The sequence below is a fragment of the Bos javanicus genome, chromosome 11 (assembly GCF_032452875.1).
Source record: "Bos javanicus breed banteng chromosome 11, ARS-OSU_banteng_1.0, whole genome shotgun sequence".
NCBI classification, from domain to species: domain Eukaryota; kingdom Metazoa; phylum Chordata; class Mammalia; order Artiodactyla; family Bovidae; genus Bos; species Bos javanicus.
The window spans coordinates 100730667-100744845 of NC_083878.1; the positions used below are offsets into that span (position 1 = coordinate 100730667).

The 14179-nt window shown below is 48.7% G+C and overlaps 3 protein-coding genes across 5 annotated transcripts in view; all 3 read left to right on the forward strand.

The window, feature by feature from the left end:
• On the forward strand, positions 1-10135 carry EXOSC2 (exosome component 2). 3 transcript variants are annotated; one of them, XM_061433852.1, is made up of 10 exons: positions 68-154; positions 1145-1201; positions 1758-1859; positions 3516-3561; positions 3848-3937; positions 4998-5063; positions 6020-6088; positions 7243-7419; positions 7821-7949; positions 8457-10135. In XM_061433852.1, the coding sequence occupies exons 3-10, from the start codon at positions 1774-1776 to the stop codon at positions 8535-8537; spliced, it is 744 nt and encodes a 247-aa protein (XP_061289836.1). In that variant the 5' UTR covers positions 68-154; positions 1145-1201; positions 1758-1773; the 3' UTR covers positions 8538-10135. The 3 variants fall into 3 exon arrangements, with proteins under 3 accessions (XP_061289835.1, XP_061289836.1, XP_061289837.1); XM_061433851.1 differs by lacking the exon at positions 1145-1201 and having other exon boundaries at positions 1-154; XM_061433853.1 differs by lacking the exon at positions 3516-3561.
• A 3194-nt stretch (positions 10136-13329) lies between these two features.
• On the forward strand, positions 13330-14140 carry LOC133257652 (uncharacterized). Its single transcript, XM_061433854.1, has one exon. It carries the CDS (start codon positions 13330-13332, stop codon positions 13426-13428), a length of 99 nt encoding a protein of 32 aa, XP_061289838.1. The 3' UTR covers positions 13429-14140.
• The window catches only part of ABL1 (ABL proto-oncogene 1, non-receptor tyrosine kinase), a 150145-nt gene continuing 150008 nt past the window's right edge, over positions 14043-14179 (forward strand). The window contains exon 1 of the mRNA XM_061433849.1: positions 14043-14178. Coding sequence (XP_061289833.1) covers positions 14043-14178 — 136 coding nt within the window. The remainder of the gene's footprint in view (position 14179) is intronic.

Sequence of the window (14179 nt, forward strand, 5' to 3'; positions counted from 1 at the left end):
GGGCTGCGCCTGCGCGAGTTATTGGCGCCAAGATGGCGTTGGAGATGAGGCTTCCCGTCGCTCGGAAGCCCCTTAGCGAGAGCCTGGGCCGCGAGAGTAAAAAGCACCTAGTGGTGCCAGGGGACACGATCACCACGGACACAGGCTTCATGCGGTACGTGGGGTTGTGGGGGACTCTGGGCAGCAAGGGGCAGCTGCATTGCTCTCTCTCCACGTGAAACCTGGGCCTGTGTTCTGCATCTAAGTGCCCGCGGTACCCGCCGCGCATCTGCGGAGCATCTCAGTTGCCTTGTTTTCGAGACTTCGGACTTCCTACTCCCTGCATCTTGTATGTCCCCGTCTGCAGCTGCCTCAGCGGCCCCGAAACCTTCCTGTGTCCCAGGCCCCGATTCTGAGCCTTCCTCGTTGAACCTGGAGCTGGGGCCTCTTCACAGGTTTCGGCGTAAGGGATAGTGGGCGTTTTTGACTTCGTCCACTTAGCCCTCAGCATTCCATCTCCTAGTCAGGGGCACGGTTTTGGAACGAGTCTTTGGGCTTAAACAAAGAAAGTGAAGTCGCTCAGTCGTGTTCGACTCTTTGCGACCCCTTGGACTGTAGCCTACCAGGCTTCTCCGTCGATGGGATTTTCCAGGCAAGAATACTGGAGCGGGTTGCCATTTTGGGCTTAGGGGGCATGCAAATATATTACGTTACATGCACCAGAATAGATAACTTTGAGTCTGAGGGCAGGCTCCAACTTAAGGGCAGCTGGGGTTCCAGCCCTGCTGCCATCACAATATTAGCTGTATCACCTCTCCGAGGTCACTTTCCTCGTCTGTAAAATAATGATAATAACTATTCCAGAGAGTGGTGAGGATTCCATGAAAGTGAAAGTGTGGAAGAGTTAGTCCCTCAGTCATGTCCGACGCTTTGCCACTCGGTGGACTGTAGCCCGCTAGGTTCCTGTGTCCATAGAATTCTCCAGGCAAGAATACTGCAGTGGGTTGCATTCCCTTCTCCAGGGGATCTTCACCACCCAGGGATCCAACCCAGGTCTCTTGCATTGCGGGCAGGTTCTTTACTGTCTGAGCCACCAGGGAAGGATTACATGAGGGATAATGATTATGGAAAAAAGTAAAGACTCACCGTTCTATCACCATCACAGGGGTCAGCACTGCTGATAAGCCAGCCTCCGCCCTCCCCCCATGTGCATATGAGAGAGGTACAGCATTTATTCCATTGCCCTTTAACCTCTTAGTTTGGCATTATTGGTTCCCAGGAAATCTTAAGATTCAGTCCTTTATTCATGCAGTCAATAAATATTATTTGTGGTTGGGGTATAAATTGAACAAAGAGGAAATCTCTGTCCTGGTGGACTTTATGTTCTGAGAGAGACAGAAGAGAAATAAGCACAACAAACAAGTTATTCAGAATATTTGCTGGTAAATTCAGTAGAAAAAAATTAAGAAGTCAAGCAGGGTAAGTGGAGCATAAGTTGGAAATATGGTGGGGGTGGCAGCCACAGGGCGGGTGACTATTACAAATGGGAAAGTCGAGGAAAGCCTGGTGGAAAAAGTGCCATTTGAGTCGACTTGAGTACAGTGAAGGAGATGGCCACATAGGACTCTAAAGAAGGAGTGTTTAGGCAGAGGTGGCAGCCAGCACAAAAGCCTGTCTTTGAGGCAGGAGGAATCAGGTTTGAGGAACACATTGTTCTGGCTGCGAGAGGTCACCTCAAGCATTACCCTGGTATCCTTTGTATCTTCCTGTTGCAACAGGGGCCATGGAACCTATATGGGGGAAGAGAAGCTCATTGCATCAGTGGCTGGCTCCGTGGAGAGAGTAAACAAGTTGATCTGTGTAAAAGCTTTGAAAACCAGGTGAGAGCAAAAGGTGTGTATTTTGTGGCATCTGAGTTGCACAGCCAGGTCTTTTCAGCCATGACACACCCCCTACCCACAGCCCTCCCTGCCCTGTCGTGCTGTAGGTCTGGGATTTCGGGAACATGACTGGAGGAAGGGTAGAGATGACTAGGTAAGGGCAGGCTTCAAAGGTTTCCCTACGATATCTGACCTCTTCAAACTTGGGTTCCCTCTTCTGCAAAATGAGATCTTGCCTGACCTCCTGGGTAGGATCTTCCTTGGAATTCACTGAAATAGTGTGTATAAAGTACACAGAGAGCCGCCTGCCTTGAGGGCTCAATAAAGGTTAGCCCTAGAACATAAGCCAGTGGGGTTGGAACAGTGAGCAGGCGAGTAGTAGGAGCAGATGAGAGAGGTGAGGTAGGCAGTCTGCATGCCTTGAAGCCACGATGAATGTTTCTGACTTCCACTTTGTGCAGTCTAGGAAGGCCCTGGAGCAGGTGGAGCAGAAGAAGGACATGATCTGATTTCTGTTTTAATGAAATCACTCTGGCTGCTGTTGGGGGGTGGGGACAGATTCCTGCTCTGTTTTCATCATCTCAGTTGATGGTGGCTTGGACTAAGGTGATAGCCATAGAAGTGGGGAATAGTGATTAATTCTGCGTGTATTTTGTGTTCTGAGTGTATTTATCGTGAAAAGCTGTAGGATTTTGTATGTGGGCTTTTCTACATGTAGGACTGTGTCTGTGAGAAGAGATAGTTTTACTTCTTCTTTTGGGATGCTTTTTATTTTCTGCCTACATTGGTAAGATAGAGGTTCTAGAATCTGCTGCTGGACTTGTCCTGGAGCAGGAGAGGGAGGGGAGGAGGGAAATACACAGGGTTCCTCCAGAGACTCCAAGGACTGTGGCTTGAGCAACTAGAGGGGTGGAATTGCTATTTCCTGGGCTGGTGACAATTGGGAGAGGATCCATTTGCTATAGTGGAATTGAAGGGGCTGCTAGAAAGCTTTGTTTGAGGTTTGTAACTTATGCAGATTCCTCTTAGTCACGTAAGTGAAGGTGCTGGGTAGCCAGTGGTTGACTAAAGCTAGAGCCTGAATTCAGGGGAGTGGTGGACTCATCCTTGGTATTTGAAGCCATCGAGCTGGGTAAGCTCACCAAGTGAGTGAGTGTGGGCTGGAAAGAGAAGAGGCCCAAGGACTTAGTCTTCAGTGTGGAGGCTCTAATTCATCATTAGAGTTGGGAGGAGGAATTAGGAAAGGGGTCCGAGACATGCAGCCAGTGGGTGGGGGAGACATGAGTAGACCAGTTTGGGTGGTGCCTGTCTCACTTTCCTTTCTCCTCTTCTGGCTGATGCGGAATTTGTCTGTGTTCCAGAGCCCACCAGAAAATATCCCACGCGTATCCATTTTTCATGCAATTAACAAAATAAGGGGTTTCAGATTTAATGCACTCCTTGCAATAAATGGTGTGAGAATAGTTGATGGAGACTTTATATGCATAGGAACGTTGGAAGTTGTCAGTTCCTGAAACTAAGTTCGAACAGCATGTGAATTTACCAAATGTGGTGCCTGATCCAGGCCTGCGTGCTCTTTAACTGAAATCTCAAATGATGCTTGGTCTTGTCATGGAGTCTTTTCACTGATGGAGGACCTTCTGCTTTTTCTTTCAGATATAATGGTGAAGTGGGAGACATTGTAGTGGGGAGAATCACAGAGGTAAAGTCTTAGCAGATTGGTTTTCACAAAGTAAAAGTGAGCTGGTGATCTAATGAATGAGATAGTCATCCTATTACACGCAATTACACGAAAGAAGGATTCATTGTGTTTGGCTCTTACGTGACCTTTGATGAAAACAGTTTGTTTGTAAACAGTTTGATGTAAATGGTTTGTTTGTAAACAGTTGGATGTAAGTGGTTTGTCCCATCGGGGGTTATTGTTCATTTACAGTGTGAGCTCTGGCCTTGGAGTGTGTGTCCAGGTGTGGGGTTCCTTTGTTTTGTAGGTTCAACAGAAGAGGTGGAAGGTGGAGACCAACTCCAGGCTGGATTCAGTCTTGCTTCTCTCATCCATGAACCTTCCCGGAGGAGAGCTGGTAAGGATCTCCAGCTAGGACTGTGTATAGCTTGCTGGTGAGAGTGCTGGGTCCCTTGCGCCACCAGAGGACTTTGCTTTATACTGAGGCTGTCACTTGTACTCCTGTTCGTCTGCTGTGAATTTTGCTGTCTGGGGGTACACGTAGGCTTTTCACTTGGCCCAGGCCTCCCAACTCAGGCAGCAGTTGGTGTGTGGTAGAATCTGGGATGTCTGTGGGGAGATCCCAAAGGAGAGTTGAGAGAAGCTCTCTCAGATGCTTGGTGCTAATAATTTTCCTTTTCTGGGTGTGTCAGTTTTGCTCAGTGAAGGTCTTGCTTGAAAAACTATGTTTACAAATCAGCTTTACGTGAATCGAATGACATTGGGTTATTCCAGACAACCATAGTACCTAAGCTGCTTGCTTTTGTAAAATGTTGTGATTCAGCCTTATCTTCAGGCCAGCATCTATTTACTGAGAGGCTCATGGTGCTTAGCTGTCTGGAGAATGCCAAGATCCAGGAGGCGTGATTCAGTTCCTGAAAGAGCTTAGACGAGCAGGGACTATGAGATAACTGGTCTAAATACCCGGCAGTCTAAGAGTAAACAAGTGTGTGATTGTACAAAAGGCGTGATTAAATTCCCCGCGAGAAGCTTATAGGAAAAATGAATGTTGAAGTTGATTCTATCCTTGAAGGATGGCTAGAATTTTAACAATGAATTCAGGAATCTGAGATAAACGGAAATGTGTGAGCAAAGATATAGTTAAGCTGGAGGTAGCCGGTCATACTGGAGCGTGGTGGGCCACCACGGCAAGTAGGTAGGCTCGATTGGGGTTTGGCAAATCACGTAAGGAGTCTGAATATTATTCAAAGAAGAGGAGCCACGGGAAGGTCTGTAAGACAGAAAGTAGTGGTCATGGCTTTGTCTTCTTTGAGTGGCACGGGTTACCTACCCTGGTGTGTGTACACTGTGGCTGCCTTCAGAGGTCTTGGGAGAAAGTGAAAGAAAAAGAAGAGATGGAGCAAGATCTTGGTTTAGGGTCGGACTCCCTAACGTGGCCTTCTCCTTGTGTGTTTCAGAGGCGAAGATCTGCAGAAGATGAGTTGGCCATGAGAGGTTTCTTACAGGAAGGGGACCTTATCAGTGTATCCTTCACCTTGCATTCCAGCATATTTATGTTTGCTGTGGAGCTGGGGAATGGGGCTTGGATTGTCGGTCTCTCACAGGAGAAACTTGTCATCTTGGCCTCGACCAAGAGCCAAGGCTTCTGCTGCAGCCTGTCTCTTTCTTTTCTTTTTACATTAAAAAAAAATTGAAGTATAGTTAGTTTTGGGGGCTTCCCATATGGTGCTAGTGGTAAAGAACTTACCTGCTAATGTAGGAGACATAAGAGACGAGGATTCAATTCAGTCCTTGGGTTGGGAAGGTCCCCTGGAGAAGGCAATGAATATCCACTCCAGTATTCTTGCCTGGAGAATCTTATGGACAGAAGAGCCTGACAGGCTACAGTCCAGGGGGTTGCGAAGAGTCAGACATAACTGAAGCGACTGAGCATGCATGCTCACAATTAGCTTTATGTGTATAGCAGAGTGAATCAGTTATATACGCACATGTATGAGTATATGTATATTCTTTTTCACATTGTTTTCCTATATATATTATTATAAAATATTGAGTAGAGTTACTGTGCTAGACAGTAGGTTCTTGTTTCTCTGTTTATGCATAGCAGTGTGTATATGTTATTCCAAGATTCCTCATTTATCCCTCCCCACCCCATCTCCTCAGCCCAGGCTACGCTCCAGCTCTTCTTCAGACCTGCTGCTGCTCAGTCGGGTTTTTGGGTCTTGTAACTTACGGTGGCTCATGCTTGAAGCCAGCTCCAAGTTTCCTGGTGATGTTAACTTTCATCCCAGGAAGGAGAAAAGGTGGCGTTCATGTCAGGATATTCACGACAGCCAAGGGGGAGAGATTAGGTCACAGCAGTGTGACCTCCGAGTCCACCTACAGCTGTAGGCGGGACTGGTGGACACAGATGCGAGGGTGGAGGGAGAACCAGGGACACAGGTGATAAGAAAGTGTTTGTTCCTTCATCATCGACCAGGCTGAGGTCCAGGCAGTGTTCTCTGATGGAGCCGTCTCTCTGCACACGAGGAGTCTCAAATACGGAAAAGTAAGTTGGTCTTTGGGTGTTCTCTCTGGATGAGTGAGACTTCAAATCCATTTCCCGGTCTCCAGCTGTCTCTGGCATTCTGGCCTAAAGCACCTGGAAGTTAAGCGCTGACAGGCTGGCATTGCACGTGCTGACTCACACGGTTGTGGGCTGGTAGCATAGTAAAGCATGACGACACTCACCCTTTTTTTGCGGAGGAGATTGTTCTGGCAAAAGAGCCCCTATGACCCTGGGCCCTGGCCCCGCGGCTGTCTCTGCTCTCTCCCAAGGGGTGCGGTGGCTTTGCATGGCCTCAGCGCTGAGTTGCAGCCAAGGGAGCTCATGGACTGATGAAACACGATGGCCCCCGGCCCTTGGACAAACGTCCTGTCAAGAAAATGGATATTATTTTTAGGAAAGATGGGTTTGTCACTTGAGCCTCTAAAGGAAATTTTGTTACTTTTCTTGCTATAAGGTGACAGACATTATTGAGGCTATTTATTTTTTTAATGACAGCATGTTTTCCCAAACAAATGATGACTCATTAGTCTTGGCTTTGTCTGGGTGAACTTTCTCATTCCTGAGTGGAAAAGAAACCTCCCTGTCAGTGGAGTGGCTGCAGCCGCCACACCCGAACCCTTGAATCAGGAGGGGAGACAGGCGCACTGCCTGTGCTGATCTTTGTGGGCCTGGGGCCTGTAGCAGATGCGCCTTCTGCAGGATGTGGGCCTTAAGCTCACCTGCCAGGACCGGGGATGTATTTGTGCCCAGCCCTCAGCCAGTCCCCTTCTCCAGTGGCATATCTCGTGGGCAGGACAGGCGGTTGGGGTCAAGGTGGAACAGAGCAGTGCTCCTTGGCCCTCAAGAGGCTCAAGCCCACATCCTCATTGGCTCCACCCTCTCTCAGCCGTCACACCAGCCCTGGATCAGAACATGATGACGCTCGCAAAGGAGAATAAATGGTGGAGAAGAGAGTGAAAGTCACCTTCTGTTGGGATGTGTAAATGACACATGTCTCTGGAAAGTGTCTTTATTTTGCATGTGCATGTCATGGCAGTTGTCACCAGCAAGGAGCCCGATTCCAGCCTCCCTAGGACACAGTCTGTACTCTGCTTTATAGTCGCCTCATTGGGGATCCTACAGTGACTTAATGTACGATATATATATTTTTTTAGCTAGGTCAGGGCGTTTTGGTTCAGGTCTCCCCCTCCCTGGTGAAACGGCAGAAGACCCACTTCCATGACCTGCCGTGCGGCGCCTCAGTGATCCTGGGCAACAACGGCTTCATCTGGGTCTACCCAACCCCCGAGCACAAAGAAGACGATGCAGGGGGCTTCATCGCAAACCTGGAGGTGAGCACACTCCGCCCGCTGTTGCCCTTTTGGGATGGAGAGGCACTGAATGGGTACTGTGCTTCAGCGGCAGGGGCGGGCACTCTCTGTTTCTCCCTGCTGTGTGGCGGTAGTTAGAGCTGGTTTGCATTTCCACTGAAGTCTGCTCAAAACATCGTGCTGCCCTCTCTTGTTCTGGAGAGATGAAATCAGCGACTTTGATCTCTGTTGGCCCAGATGGCAGTTGCAGGGTAACAGCCAAAAAGCCACTGGAGGTGCCATCCTTTTTCATCTTCCTTGGAGTCAGCAGTTTGCTTGGTTTGGAGTCCCAGCGTGATCCCGCCTCAGCTGTAAGTGGGTCCTGTCATCTGCTGTAACCGTTCACTCGTTCTGGTCTTGATTCTGTTTGCCTCCCCTGGTAGCCGGTCTCCCTTGCTGATCGAGAGGTGATCTCCCGGCTCCGGAACTGCATCGTCTCACTGGCAACTCAGAGGATGATGCTCTATGACACCAGCATCCTGTACTGCTATGAAGCATCCCTTCCACATCAGGTATGCCACCCAGGGCTCCCCTTCTTGCTGATCTGTGAGCAGGCGTGGCGTGTCATCCGCTCAATGTCCCCGCCACGTACCTTCACCATGCCCATCAATGTGAACTCACCTGGTGGACACCCTTGTTGACTGGTAGAGCTTTACCCGAGATGCTAATAATATTCTCATTGTCTGATGTCCATGTGAGGGTTTGCGGGCAGTTGGCGGTGCCAGGTGGGGCTGGTTTATGACAGCGACCCCCTGGACTTCATCTTGGCCATCCCAGTTTTAGCTCCCTTTCTAGTGAATGCTGGAGTAATAGCTTTGTTGTTCTTGTTAGCTATATCCCAGAGAACTTTGCTGATTTATTAAGCTAGTTCTAGCAGATCCTTTCTTGCAATAGGTAGCCTCTGATAAACGAAAGAAGAACAGAAGGCTCGTGTTAGCCAGGCTTGGTTTCTACATTTGGGTTGGCTTGATGGTGTGCTTACTGGTTGAACAAATTACCTTTTGTCCTTTCTTTTTCAGATCAAAGACATCTTAAAGCCAGAAATAATGGAGGAAATTGTGATGGAAACACGCCAGAGGCTTTTGGAACAGGAGGGGTAAGAAGAAGCACCTGAAGGCCAGGACTGTGTGGACCCGAGCAGAGCAGTCCTTGGAGGTGGAGAATCTGACTGGCAGTCCCTGCGTGCAGCTCAGTGAAGAACCGGGAAATTCATCACTGGACCTACATCGGGCTGCCTCTGCCTTGAAGACCTGCTTTCTCCTGTTTTAATGGAAAGCGAGGGGGCAGGTGATTACTGCTGCCACCCCTTGAGTTGCCCACAGACTTCGGGTGCTACAGGTAGTTTCAGGCCCTTAAAAGCATTCCGAGTTCCAGCCGAATACACTCCTATCCTGGAATCATATGGGGAATCTTTTGTCTTGTAGTCACCGTCAACTCACCAGGCACAGTGCCCCATGAAACTGCCCCTATGTAAAACATAGCCTCCCTGATCCCCCCAGTTTGATCTCCCCAGTTGTCTGTCTTGGCCTCCATTCCCACCTCCTCTGCAGTGCGAGAATGACACTGAAGAGTGTAGCTTGGTAAAATGAACCCAAGAGTCAGTGGAAGAACACAGCGACCAAGCAGCCTTTTGCTTGGTTGGAATCTCATTTCCTGTTACATGTTCCTCCTAGTGACAGATGTAAGTACATCCCCGCCAGGCTGCCTTAATCTGTTCTGCCTTTGAGGATGATCTATAAGAAGCTGAATAATTGAGGAGAGAGAGAATGAATGTTTTGGGTGCTCTGATGAACATGAAAACAAAGTAAAAAGGTGGAGATGGAAAAAGAAAAGGTTTTCCTCCTATAACTGAAGCAGCAATGCATTTACTTTTGAATAATTCAGGGTTGAAAGATGAAAACAAGATATTGAAGTTCTGTCTCACTGAGAATGGCTAGAATTCCTATGCATTCTTTTTCAAATGACTTTCTAAACATGGTGCCCTGATTTGGGTTTGGGGTAAACAGTTCTTTTAAAGTCAGTATATGAGAGTGCTATTTGGTGAGCTGGTTTTTTTTTTTTTTTTTTTTTAATTTATATATGTGGTATCACTGTTTTTGTTCTTGTATTCTGTGTAATACTTGGGAGTTAAGTACAGGTGAAGGATGACTTAGGAGATTGAAATTCTTCTGACAGAGGACCTTAAATTTAAACCTAGAATACCTAATAAAATTTAAACCTAGGACAGTTTCAGTAGTAATGTGGAGCATATGGTGGTTTTGAAACATAACTCAGCTCTTTTTTGTTAAATTGTACGTCTTCATAATATTATTCAGTCTGTCACCTGTTTTGAAGAGTGCATCAGCTGAGTTGGACAGGGGACGTTGCAGCTGTAGGTTTGCTCCCTGTTTTTGAGATCATGTTCTAGGTTGTATGTCCCTGTGGAGAAGGGAATGGGGAAGGATGGGAGCCTGCATGCCTGCTTTGGGTTGGTTTTGATCAGAGCCATAAGTGGGTTCGTTGAATGTTTGCCCTTCTCACTTGGTCTCCCAAGCTGCCAGCCCATACTGTTCACTCAGTATTTCCTGAATAGTGATTACCTAAGTCTCAAAACACCTTTTTGGTGAGTATCTACTTTTTTTTGTGGCCCACTAGAGGGTGCCCTTGTTAAGCGTAATTTCAGTAGGTATTTAAAAAAAAATCTGAAGTTTTTACACTGGTTCTGAATTCCTCTAGCAATGTGTAGGTTGCTTTGCTTTATAAGCGTGAGCACAAAATTAGGCTGAACTGCATCACTCTTAATGATGAGCTTAAAGGGATTTATTCAAATTTGGCAACATTTATTTACTTCTGACTGTCAGGCATTTTCTGGGCTCTGGATTCTAGCTTTAAGTCCTTAAGAGTATCATCTATAGTGTTACACAGTGCATCTCTGGAAAAAAATATAGTCTAGCTTGGGGGTTCACCTAAAACTAGAAAATGGCAGTTAGTAAATGGCAAGTAGGATAAACCTTTAAATCAAGTGCTGCTGGCCTCTAAAGCACAGTTAGTCTCAGTATTTATGGGAAATAAAATCCCATTTGATTCTCATGGTAACCTGTAAAGTTTGATATGACCCTCGTTTATAAATGAAAGCCATTCACATAATTAAAGTGACTTCATTAAAGCTCATTAGCAACTATGGATCGGTAGGCTTAAGCTCTCGGGATGGATCATGAAGCAACCCTCGAGAGAAGGGGTTGGACTGACACTGAAAGGATATGGGGTCCAGCATGGAGACCACACTTTGGATTGTTACTCATTTTGTACACTGCCTGTCCCTCCCATGTCTGCTGTGGGAGACGGATGAGGCCCTCCACCCCCACGCCTCATTTGTACCCCAGCACCTAGGACGATGCTTGGCACACGGGCTGAATGCTTGTGAATGATTTATTAGTTCAAGAAGTGTGGGTTAGAGTTCTGATTTGATTGGTCAATTTTAAGCTAGAGAGTGAAGAATGAAGATGTGTAGGAAATGATGAAAGGGTGAAGAGGAATAAAAAGTGAAATCTTCAAAGAGAAAGGATGATGGTAAGGATAAGGTGATGGGTAAATTAAGGGAACAGGGTGTTGACACTTGAAGACTGATCTATAAGCCAGGATGATGTTCATCAGCCAGACTACTCAGTGATAGAGCAAAGCTAACCTAGTTAACATCTAAATATAAATTCTGCTTCTGAATTTGCTTCACATTCAGTACCTCCAAGGAACTCTATTTTTACAAGCCAGTATCTATAAAATCACCATTTCCCAATCCAGCAGAAATATTTCTAAAATACACAACTGAACATAGAACACCTATAATGCAACTGGTTTTCCCCTACTATCAGTAGCAACTTCTAAAATATCAACTAACTTTAGATCAACAGTTACTTGATATTGAATGATACAACAGAAAATTCAAGGCTTTGGAGTAGTATCAGTCTGGGCTCAAATTGTCACATGACTAGGCCAGTGACCTTCAGTAACTCACATCTTACTTGGTTTTCTCATCTGTATACAGGGGATAACATTACTTGTGTTACTGGGCTACAATACAGTAAGGACTAAATGAGAATATGGTTTATGAAGAGCGGAAGACCACAGTGTAGATTAGCTGTGATGAGTATATTCCCTTAGAGATGGGTATATCCTGGCAGGTGCATTGCTCTGGGGAGACGTGGAGAGTGAAGAAGGGAACCAGGAGGGTACATTTTAGTTGCATAAAAATGGGTTATGGCATGTGTAGATCTGGTTGCATGGGTCATTAGCTAGTTCTGTAAACTCAACAGTTGCGGCTAACATGTTTTCATGTGACTATGCGTACACCCCTGAAATTAGATCGTGTAATCTTTTTCTACTGTTTACCCCGCCCCCCTCCCCAGTTTTATTGAGAAAAAGTTGACAGACATCACTGGACAAGTTTAAAGATTCCTTCTCTCTCAAACACCTATGATCATGCTTCGCCTCCGAAAAGTTCTTAAAATGCTGTTAATGAGTGGGCTCCCCGATACTCCAAAGAAACAATTCGTTAGCAATATGTCGACGCTCTCCAGTTCTTTATTTTTCGCTCGTTCTAATATTTATGCTTCTTGGAGTCAAGGTGGAAGTTGGTGAGGGGCGGCAGTGGAGGCACCAAATAACGTAGGTTTCGAGGAGCGAGCTAAATTCTAAAGAAGCTCAAGGAAGCGATCCAACTCCGGTTCTGGGGAAATCCAATCCACAGTTTTCCCCTTGCTTTGGTTCCTCGCCGGCCTTACCAACCCGCTCAGGGGAGACATTGGCCAGCCCTGCGCGAGGCCGGCTAGAGTCCTCTGGCTCCCAGGAGGGCGGGACCGACGCTCAGGAGCCTGGAGCAGAGGGCAAGTCTCGGGCGATTGCGGACAGGGGCGGGGGCGCAGCAGGACCACAAATTCCGGCCTGCCCCGCGGGCTACGCCGAAAGTGGTTGGTTGGGAGCTCTAGCTCCGTCGGCCAATGGGGTGCAGGAGAGGGAGCTGACACGGATTCTCGGGGGCCAATGGCAGTGCAGGGGAGGCGGGAGCTTCCTTACCATTCCCCTTGCCCCTCTGGAGAACCACATTTAACAGGTCGTACGGGGCCGGACCTTGGAGGGCAGGGGGACCAGAGCCGAAAGACGCCGCAGTGTCTCCGAAAGCGGTGTCTGGAGGGTCCCGGTCCCCACGCGAGGCGCGCACCGGACGTCATCGGGGGGCGGGGCCGGGGCGGGGCCTGGCCTCGTTGTGGAGCGGCTAGTAATCCATCATGGCGGCCGCGAGGGTCGGTGACCGTCCCTGAGCAGCGCCGGAGCCGGAACCGGTTCCTGGGTCCTGCAGCTGAGGAGCCCGCCTTGCGTTGTCCACGGCCCCTACTTGGGCGGGGAGGCCGGGTCTTGCGACGGAGCCCGGGGGATGTGACTGCCTGGCAGCGGCGGCCGTAGCCACGTTCGGGCCCGGGGGAGGCGGGTGTCTCGGACAGAGACCCCCCCCCCCAGGCTCGGGGCAGCTGAGGCGGCCGGGCCTCCTCCCCGTTCTGTCCTCTACCCGCCTTCGGGGCCGCGAGAGCCCGTCGTCCCTTATCAGCTCCATCCCGGCTCTGGGACCCTGGGGTTGTGGTCTCTTTCCCCAGACCTGGGGACACCCCGTTTCCTGAGGCTTGGAGGAGCGTCGCCCCCCGGAGTAAGCCGCCCATGCCCCCCCGCCCCGGCAGCCTCCCTCTTTACCCCCGAGCCGCCCCTTAACTCCGAATCCCGGCCTCAAGTTTGGCCTCGGAGGCCCCCCTCATTCAAATCCCCTCCCTGCTGTCAAGTAGCCTCCCCTTCCCCCCGCTCCCAGCCTCCCCCCCCCCCGCCCCCCCACGTTGCTCCCGTGAGCCTGTAATGCCCTGACTTCTTCCAATGTCACCTACGGCCCCCTCAGCCTCAGCCCAGCCAGAAACTTTAATGCAGAGGAAAAGCCTGGACTGGTTTCACAGGCCTTTTAAAAAGCGGACTTAAAAAGTTGCTGGCCATGCATTCCTTCTCGTCAGAGGGCCAGCTCTCGCTGAAGTCGGGGTGACCCGTGTCCTTTTCCGGAGAGCAGGGTAGAGAAAAAGCAGGAGCGGCAGCTAGTGTGGCAGGAAATTTGTTGGAAGATGGAGACACCAAGATAGGGGGTGGCTGACTTCCCCAGGAAAAGTTCTGGAGGAGCATTCAAAGACCGATCCACGTTTCCTCGATGTGTGGAAATCGACACGACTTTAGCCTCACTGACCGTTGTACAGCATCCCCTGTGAATATTTCTCTTTAGGTTTTTCTCCTTGAAAGGGAGGAAACGTAGCCAGTAAAAGACACGTGAAATCCAGGAACTTTGAGGTCGCACTGCAGTTACATTACTTCGAATTGATAAACTGCGAATATAATCGGAACTCCTGTTTGCACACGTCAACCTAAAATCCTAAAATCTTCGCTTCCTTTTATTGTGGAAGATGTCTTGTGATTGACCTCAGTTACTGACTGGTGGAGATGCGGGGAATGTGAAATCCCACGTAAAGACCGTTTCCTTCTCAGCTCACTGATCATTCTGAAAGATCTTGAACCCTCTTCTGGAAAGGGGTGCCTATCCTTGCTTTATGGGGCAGCAGCCTGGAAAAGTTCTTGGGGACCAAAGGAGGCCAAGTCTGCCTGCCCTGCACTTTATCAAAGGAGCAGGCAAGAAGGAGCCATCAAGGCACGGGGGTCCACACTGCAATGTTTTTGTGGAACACGG